This window comes from Bos mutus, chromosome X (assembly GCF_027580195.1).
Source record: "Bos mutus isolate GX-2022 chromosome X, NWIPB_WYAK_1.1, whole genome shotgun sequence".
Taxonomy (NCBI): domain Eukaryota; kingdom Metazoa; phylum Chordata; class Mammalia; order Artiodactyla; family Bovidae; genus Bos; species Bos mutus.
In genome coordinates, this window is record NC_091646.1 from 68,996,543 (window position 1) to 69,006,454 (window position 9,912).

At 44.5% G+C, this 9,912-nt stretch overlaps 1 protein-coding gene across 1 annotated transcript; it reads left to right on the forward strand.

Moving 5' to 3' along the window:
* The first annotated feature begins 374 nt into the window (after positions 1–374).
* On the forward strand, positions 375–9,657 carry PIN4 (peptidylprolyl cis/trans isomerase, NIMA-interacting 4). The gene is made up of 4 exons (XM_005904024.3): positions 375–528; positions 3,189–3,262; positions 8,745–8,864; positions 9,482–9,657. Exons 1-4 carry the CDS (start codon positions 486–488, stop codon positions 9,638–9,640), a joined length of 396 nt encoding a protein of 131 aa, XP_005904086.1. The 5' UTR covers positions 375–485; the 3' UTR covers positions 9,641–9,657.
* Positions 9,658–9,912: the final 255 nt, after the last annotated feature.

Below are 9,912 nucleotides of genomic sequence, written 5' to 3' on the forward strand. Positions count from 1 at the left end.
GCGGGCGGGCGGGTGTGTATGAGTGCGCGAAAGGGGTAGGCGGCCGCCGAAGTTTTTCCGGCTATGCCTTTGTCTAATGGCCCCGCGCGATTGGCTGGAACGCCACGCCGAGGGACTGCAGAGGCGCTCCCCCACCCCCACCCCTCCGGCTTCCACTACGCACGCGTGGAGGAAGTGCGTAGGGCAGTTGGGGAAAGGGCGCAAAAGAAGGACGTGTGAAAGAAGCCACAAAAAGCACAGAGGCGTGGCTTCCTGCCCCCGCCCAGCCTTTGGCTCCGCCCCTCTACCCCGTCCGAGCTTCAGCCCCATTGGCCCAAGAGTCAAAGGACCGGGCCTGCCCCAAGATATGCCTGCTTCCGGAGCCACGGTAAGGATGGCCAATTGTGATGCAGCTTTCTGGCCTATGTTTAGGACACACCAGTGGGGCCTGAAGGGGCTTTGTGCGGCAACCTAAGCAGTTGAGAGTTCAACGGCAGACTTTGGAAATGCCCCCGAAAGGAAAAAGCGGTTCTGGAAAAGGGGGAAAAGGTAGAGCAGCCAGAGAAACCAAGAAGAAATGGGGTTGGGTGAGAAGCAAGGCGGAGGGAGCAGACCGCCGGGGTCCGGGGCGGAGGCAGCGGGTTGGACTGACCAGGAAGTGATAAGTTAGAAACAGTCAATACGGACTTCAGTTTTGATTTAAAAGCATGGGGATTAGATGGTGGATAGAAGAGGAGAAAGGATTACAAGAAAGTTTGATTTTGTTAGTTTCTTCCGAATGGGCAAAACTTGGGAGTGAGGCTGTCATGAAGGATCCATTAGTTAGGTAAAGCTACAGGGTAATGAAATTTGGGAGAAAAGAGGTAGAGCAGTTGACTTTGAGTAGGAGAAGGGACATCTTAAGCTTGACGTCACAGAGATGAAGATAGATGTGGTAAAAAGTGGAAGGCAAGGGTAGTTTTTAAAACAGCAAGACAAGTACTGAGTAGGGGTCTTGAGGAGAGTGGTAAGCATTTGGAATAGTCATTGGGGTGGTGAGAGGGGATGAAACACTTAAAAAAGGATTGCCCTTAGGGCTGAGAGCTTAAAATTGAAGGCTGTGAATTTGTAGAGGACACAGTCTGCTCAGTCATGATTTACCTAGTACCATATAACTGGCTTCCCTGGTGGCTCAGAGGTTAAAGCATCTGCCTCCAATGCGGGAAACCCGGGTTCAGTCCCTGGGTTGGGAAGATCCCCTGGAGAAGGAAATGGCAACCCACTCCAGTACTCTTGCCTGGAGAATCCCATGGACAGAGGAGCCTGGTAGGCTACATTCCGCGGGGTCGCAGAGTCGGACACGACTGAGTGAATTCACTTCACTTCACTTCTTCATATAACTGGCACAATACAAGATTGAGAAGAGCTAAGTATAACCTGTAGCCAACGTTGAGGTTTTGTTGGACAATGATAGTAGAAGGAAAGCAACCCAAGGGAATTAAGAGTGCCACTGGGGACACAGTTAAGATGATCAAGCATGGGATCCAGACTGGGAAGGGAAGGAGAAGTTTGATAGCATAGGAGAACATAGGAGGATAAAGGAACTGAATGGGGGGAGGGAGGAGGTGGTTCTGTGACATTAAAGAACTTGTGTTGTGGGAATGAGGCATGAGACCGCTGGAAGAACAGAAAGATGTAGCTAGAGATTGAATTAGTTGTGAGTGGCACAGTTTCATCACGTGCCTCTGGGAACAGGTGGCCTGGAGTAAAAGGCATGGGTATTTGGGAGGGAGGTCTAGAAGTGTGAGGTTAGGCTGTTGGATGATTCCTCTGAATAGATGGTGAAGTCATCCAAGATTAGGGCAGTAGTGAGGGTGGAAAGGAAGCCTGAAGTTGCTGCCAGAGTCCTCAGTCAGAGGGAGTAAAGGGGCATTCAGAAGATGATATCATCCATTGGGGCAGAGGGTGGGATGACTGGAAGGCATCATTGTTCTAGAGAAAATAAGAGTTTAGTGTAATACAACTCCTTTGGCAGTAACATTTTCTTAGGCATTTGGTGGTTGGCATTTTGGATTTTCAGTTTTGTGGAACATTTATTGAACAACTTTTGGGTGCTTGGCATTGGGGTTCCTAAGACAGGATGGAGTCTCCCGAATAAAATTTCAATGGGTCCCCGTTACTTCTAGGATAATTCCAAGTTCCTTAATGGAGCCCAAAGGCCTTCATGCCCTAACCCTCAGCCACCTCCCCTGGGTTCATCTCATAGCACTCCCACTTCAGATTTGGCTTCGTCCGTAGTTTCCTCCACATACTACACTGTTCCCCTACCCTGGAATTCTCCTCACCTTTGTCTTGTCTTTGCCTGTTCAGCTCCTACTCATCCAGGAAACCTTCTCTAACTGGCTAAAATGTACCTCTGTGCTTCCACAGCCCCCTATTTATAGAGCATAGCTCATTCTCCTGAAATGATCTTTTACATAACGATCTTCCCCAGTAGTATATGAGCCCCCTGAAGGAAGGTATTATGCCATGGCTTGTTCATCTTTGTATCTCCAGTGCCTGGAACTTAGTTACTTAGGAAATGTTTATGAACTGAACACTTAAACCAACAGTAGTTCTTAGGAACATCAACCTCTAACAGTAAATATGCTAACATTAACACAGAAATTGGCATAGTAGCAAAATGACACAGTAATAAAAAGTAAAATACTGCCCGTTGTGTTAATCTGAATATTGATAACTTCTTAGGAAGGTTATCAGTAGGCAGTGTCATTGACTCCAGGAGTTTGGACATGAATGTATTCTTTAGCCAAATATGGGTGGTAGGAAATTTGATCTTTATTTAAAATATATTCTTGGACATTTTACCTACTATAATTGTGAGTATCCAAGTACATAGCTGCAGTGCTTATTAGAAATCTCACAAGAGCTCCAAGGTTTGCTCTTGGAAGGCAGGATTTCAAACTGGGTCTAGAGAATCCAGGCCAGGTTTTTGGTGCTCCCATTCAACTATTAGCACACTCACTTGTGTATCCATTTTCCTTGAAGGGTTTTTGTAGGGCACAAATTTGTTTTAAGAGGTGAGTTACAGGTTAATTTAGCTTGATGTAAAGTGTCTGCAGAGTTCCCTTTTAAAGCTTGGTGCTGTGATGGAAGTATCAACTCCTGTTGTGTTGAGTAATAAGGTGAAAGTGTAGTTTAAATGAGTACTTGTCATCTCTTCTCTAAAGGAAAAGCAGCCTCTGGGAGTGAGAGTTCTGAGAAGAAGGCTCAGGGTCCCAAAGGTGGTGGCAATGCAGTAAAGGTGAGCTACTCGTTCCTTTTTTTTTTTTTTTTTTTCATTTTAAATATAAATAACATATACATCTGTTATTTTGGTACACATAAAAGGAAAAGAAAGCGTGCTTAACTCATCCTAAGGCTAGCCTAATACTGATAGAAGATCAAGATAACACAAAAGTGGAAAATAATAGATCACTCGCTTACGAAAAGTAATTCCTTTTAAATATTTCTTAAATGTTTTCTCAGACATCCAGAAATTCTTCATACTCTAGTATTTTTCCTTAGAATGTATTAAGTCTTTCCAAGTAAGTGAATGAGTTATTTCTCAGAATGAAATACTACTTGACAAAACCAAGAGCTGAGATGAGCAGGCAAAGGCATGGGTCTCATTAGACAGCTTCCCCACTGGTGAGCTACAAGCCAGAGCCCTGACCATGAAAATTAAGGTGGGAGACAATTGCAAATAATTAATTGAAGTTCCTGACATAGTGCCAGAGGTATGTCTGCCCTGGGATAATATAATCTGAAATAGAATTATACTGCTTAATGCTACATAAAAAGGCGATTTCCATGTTTCAGTCAGGATGTGGGATTCCATACTTTGATTCATTCATTCCTTAAGGATTTAGTGACATCTGCTCTGTGCCAAGCAGTGTACTAAATTCTGGGTATTAAAAAAAAAAAAACAGGTAAGAGATGCTCCGTGTTATTACAGTCTAGTTGGGAGCAGTTAGGTAAAGAAAGAAATTTTATTGCTATATGAGAAGAGCTACAGTGGAGTTGTAGCATATAAATGCACCTATACGTATGCAGCCAAAAAAAGAGCAAATGTAAATAGAGAGGGCCATTCTGCCCACTTTTCTACTCAGTGAACCCATAGAAAGATAGAGAGACGGGAGACATGAATTTGCTTTTCATGTATAGTTGACCTTCATTCTCATATGAACATCCCACCATGTGAAGTGGGATTCTGGTATCCAAAGATAATTTTCATAAAACATGGTGCCTAAATGCAAGCCAGCTACTTTGTCCAGGCATCCAACTGAAGAAGTGGCTTTAAAGAGGCATCTTGCCCTTTCTGGAAACAAAAATAAGTTCAGTGTGGCTATATTTGAGGTATATGGAAAGGTGGTTGTTGTTCAGTCGCTCAGTTCTGTCTGACTCTTTGTGACCCCATGGACTGCAGCATGCCAGGCTTCCCTGTCCATCACCATCTCTCAGAGTTCACTCAAATTCATATCCATTGAGTCAGTGATGGTATTCAACCTCAGTCACCCCCTCCTCCTCCTGCCCTCAATCTTTCCCAGCATCAGGGTCTTTTCCAATGAGTTGGCTCTTTGCATAAGGTGGCCAAAGTATTGGAGCTTCAGCTTCAGCATCAGTCCCTCCAATGGATATTCAGGGTTGATTTCCTTGAGGATTGACTGGTTTGATCTCCTTGCTGTCCAAGGGACTCTCAAGAGTCTTCAACACCAGTTTGAAAGCATCAATTAGCTAGGAAAGTCAGTTAAGGTTAAACTCTTTTGTTAAACTTTTCCTTTTGAAATAATTTTTGACTCACATTCAGTTGTAGGATAGATGTACTTTTTATACATGTACATGTGCCTTTTGTCAGGGGCTTTCCAGATGGTGCTAGTGGTAAAGAACCCGCCTGCTAGTGCAGGAGATGTAATAGACATGGATTCAATCCCTGGGTTAGGAAGATCCCCTGGAGGAGGGCATGGCAACCCACTCCAGTATTCTTCCTGGATAATCCCATGGACAGAGGAGGCTGGCGGGCCACAGTCCATAGGGTCGCAAAGAGTCGGACACAATTGAAATGACTTAGCACTATACCTTTTATCCTGTTTTCCCAATGGTAACATCTTACAAAACCCTAGTACATTAGCACAACCAGGAGGTTGACATTGCTACAATCAAGATCCAGACATTTCCATCATCCCTCCTGTTGCCCTTTTATAGCCATACCCACTTCCCCCCTGGATCCCCTACCCCTGCCCTCCATGATCTCAGAGCAGCAGCTCATCTCTTCTCAATTTCTATAATTTTATAATTTCTATGTAAGTGGAATGATACAGTGTGTAGCCTTTCGGGGTTGGCTTTTTTCACTCACCATAAACCTCTGGAGATTTCATTCCACTTGTTGTGTGTATCCACAGTCTGTTCTTTGTATTACTGAATAGTGTTCCACGGACACATGAGAGTAGTATGTTGAACTTTTCACCTGCTAGGGGATGGCTGGTTTGTCTCCAGTGTTTGTGAAGGCCCCAGTAGCAGAGGGACCCCAAACCCTTCAGCCTTTTAGGATCTAGGCTCCTTCCACACCTGCCATTCTGCTCTAGACCGCACTCTTGAACCCAGCCCTGCCCTGTGTCACTAGAGCTGCCCAGATTCTGAAACCTACCTTCCCATCACAGCTTCCTTCCTTCCTCTTGTTTCCCACCTCCCCCAATCCTGTTCTGTTCCTCTCCACGCACAGACCTCTAGGCCCTCTAGCCTGCCCTGTGCTTCACCTTCTCCCAGGCTTTGTGTCTGTTCTCTGAGCCCTGTATGTCTTATAGGCTGGAAACTAGATGGATCATGGAGCCCTGACTCCTTTCCTTTTGGTGATCCACTACGTCTATCTGCCAGACCACAACTCAGGATCAATCCAGTGATCTCCTTCTTTACACTCAAACCCAGAACTGCTGGAGCCCACTGGAGAGTCACACAGCCTCGGGGGTTGGGGCCACTGATTCCTGGTCTGTACCCTGATCTGGGCCATCAGAACTGCACGGAGATCCCTTGCCATTTGCCTCAAGCCATCCACCACCCTCCTCCAGTCAATCAGCAGACAGCTTTGTCCAGTGGTTCTCAACCCTCGTATACATCAACTTCACCTGGAGAGCTTCTGAGTCTTCATGCCTAGGGATCTACCCCAGACCAGCTGCCTCACAGTCTCTAGGGGTGGGGACTAGATCTTGGTATATTTTTTAGAAGCTCTTGGGGTGACTCTGACATGTGCCAAGGTTGAGAAACACTGATTCAGTCTCACAGGGTTGGTGTGAAGATTTCATGAGATCACATATGTAAAGCACTTAGCACAGTTAGTATTAAGTACTCAATAACTGAAATATTGTTATAATTGTCACAAGAAAATGGAAACCAGACCTATAGTCAGGAACTCATTGACCAGCAAAGTTATCTTCACCACACCTCCCTCCTCATTCTTCTTACCTCTCTTAAGGCTAACTAATTTTTCCAGCAGTGCTCTGAATGCCTAGCCTCGCTCCTTCATTTATCTCTACCCTCTTTCTTTGCTGTCTTCAACTTTTCCCTCTTTACTGCATCTTTCCCTTCATTCTGAAAATATACCCAGGGATCTTTAAAATATATTAATGTATGTGACTCTTTCCCTCTGACCAGAGCCCTTTCTCCTTTTCTAACTCAGTTAGTTGGGGGAACCCTACCCACATTGCAGCTCCCTGGTGGTTCAGCAGTAAAGAATCTGACTGCCAAGCAGGAGACAGGGGTTCGATCCCTGGGTCAGGAAAATCCCCTGGAGAAGGAAATTGCAACCCACTCCAGTATTCTTGCCTGGGAAATCCTATGGACAGATGAGCCGGGCAGGTTACAGTCCATGGGGTCGCAAAGAGTCAGACACGACTGAGCAACTAACCACCACCACCACCCTCATTACTGTCCTGCTTCCCATTATTTCCTCCGTCAGCTGCTGCACCCTGGCTTTTTCACTTACTGCTCTTCTGAAACAGCTTTTGCTAAGGATCCGGATCCTCATCATTCTGCAGCATTTAACCCTGTTGCCCATTTCCTCCTTGAAACTTTCTCTTGCCTGATTTATGTTAACACACCTTTCTCTCTACCTGTCTGGTTCTTTTTATTATGCTTGTTGAGCTTCTTTCTTTGCTTATTGTTTAAACACCAATATTCTCCACCAATGAGTCTTGAGTGTACTTTCCTCTTCTTCTCATTCTGTGTACTTCTTCTCGTTCTGTGTAGCCTCCTTGGGTGATCCATCACCTCCCATAGCATCAGCTGCTACCTCCATGCTCATCACTCCCACATTCTCTCTGGAGCTTGGCTCTCTTTTTTCTAATCTTTTGTCTGCACCACCAGGCATGAAGGATCTTAGTTCCCCGACCAGGGATCGAACCCAGGCCCACTGCATTGACAGCATGGAGTCTTAACCACTGCTAGGAAAGACCCTTGGCTCTCTTCTAAGATGTCAGTCTCATACAGTTGCCAGTTGGTCAGTCACACTTGCAAACTCCACAGGTACTACAGACTCATTTTGTCTAACCCGTCAAACTATGTAAAACCAGAATACTTGCTTATTCATTTATAAAGTGATAGATGGGATCCCCTTTCTGTGATCACGAATGCTGTGTGCACTTTCCCAGTCATTGAACCAGGTTTGCTTTGTGAATGTAAAAGCAGAAAGAGGGAAACAGTGGAGAAGAAGTTTTAGCCAGGCTAAGATACGGTCTGAGGAACCATCCTTATCCCCCAACATGTCTCTCTCTAGTGTCCAGATTGTCCCTGTCTCCCCTAGGCAGTGCTGGACACATTCTATAGAGGTTTGCCTCTCTGAGCCCTGCTTTTTGACACATTCTTTTCTTTGCTGTGTGTCTTCTGTGTAGCTCTCCAGTCCAGAATTCTGTCATCCCCAGTTTTACTAACTGAACCCTGAGGACATGGTTTGTCTGTCTCTAAATTTATAAGGGAGACATCTTTAGGCCCTATCCTAGTGTATCACCTATAATAAGAAATGAATAATGGATTCTGTTTGAATGAGAAATGGGAAATCCTACAAAACATATCTTGACAAAAGCATTTCTAAGGACATAGTGATTTTTTTAAAAACATGACTTTATATAAACATAAGTTGCATTTGAACACTTTTTTAGGGTTGAGTATTCTTAAAATTCAACATATGATTCTTTTTCTAAGTGTTAAATTGTGGAGGGGCTTTATACAATTGGCCTCTCTTGGTAAAAAGTATTTCTTTGCGGGTTTTTTTCATATCATTCTACCTCTGATAAATTAATAGGTAACCTTTATTGAGTGCTAGCTGCATTATCTCAGTCTTCACAACACAGTTACTGTTATTTCAGTGCACAAATGGGAAAACATTTAGAGATTTAAAACATGCCTAAGACCATACAGGAGAGTGGGGATTTGACTCCAGTACCCAGCTCTCAACCATTATCATGTTTCCTCCTCCTCATGTACCATTGAGGTACATGGTAAAGGATGGGAACATTCCACAGCCAGGTGCCCATTTTCCATCTAAATCTGAGTTCTAAGATACTTATACAGGAAATGGGGTTTTGCCCCATTGGGCTATTGCCCACTTGGGCAGACTTCCAGGATTTTCCATTGCCATGAGTGAATGCATTTTTTCCCCCACTAGTATGGGGGTAATCCCGATGTGACTGCTGTATTGTGAGGAAGGAAATCGTTTGGGTCTCCAGGTATTACATGAACATGTTTTTTCCTTGTAGGTCAGACACATTCTGTGTGAAAAACATGGAAAAATCTTGGAAGCCATGGAAAAGTTAAAGTCTGGAATGAAATTCAATGAAGTGGCTGCACAATATAGTGAAGATAAAGCCAGGCAAGGGGTATGGTGCACTCATCATTTAAAATGTCTCTCATGGAGGACACACAGCAGTAGGGATTATTTCTGTTTTGCCATTAGTTTTAGGCATATCTTAAAGATCTTAAAAGCAGAAATGTCCAACTTGTGAACAGTTGAATACAGGTATTCACCTGTATTCACCTGTCTAAACCGTGGCATAACCAAATTTACACAGCTAACAGATAACTAGGGCTTCCCTGGTGGCTCAGATGGTAAAAAATCCACCTGCAATGAGACCTGGATTTGATTGCTGGGTTGGGAAGTTCCCCTGAGGAGGGCAGCCAGCAACCCACTCCAGTATTCTTACCTGGAGAATTCCATGGACAGAGGAGCCTGGAGGGCTACAGTCCATGGGGTCACAGAGTCAGACACAACTGAGTGACTAAGTACAGAGTAGACACCCAGCAACATTGTGAGTGCTTGTGTGTGCAGCCTGGGGTTGGACCTCTTCCCCATTTTGTGCCCATTGAGTCGTCTTCTCTCCAGCCCAGAAGAATAAACCTAGGAACCTTAGCATTCATGTTGGGAAGTTTTCAAGCTACAGTAGAACTGTTCCCTCTTCGGGGCCACTTGATATCACATATCTTTTGGATTTTCCAGGGTGACTTGGGTTGGATGACCAGAGGGTCCATGGTCGGACCATTTCAAGAAGCAGCATTCGCCTTGCCTATAAGTGTGCTGGATAAGCCTGTGTTTACAGACCCTCCAGTAAAGACAAAATTTGGGTATCATATTATAATGGTTGAAGGGAGAAAATAAAATTGTATGAAAGACTACATATGTTTTATACATTATTTCTTTAAAAGGTATTGAATAAGCATTGTATTTTATGAACTCTGTCATTGTGGGTTTGTGGGTACAAAATCAGGTGGGTAAAGGTTGGTATGCACAACAGTAGGTATTTAGTTGATGGGCTTCCCTGGTGGCTCAGACGGTGAAGCATCTGCCTGCAATGTGTGAGACCCAGGTTCGATCCCTGGGTCGGGAAGATCCTCTGGAGAAGGAAATGGCAACACACTCCAGTATTCTTG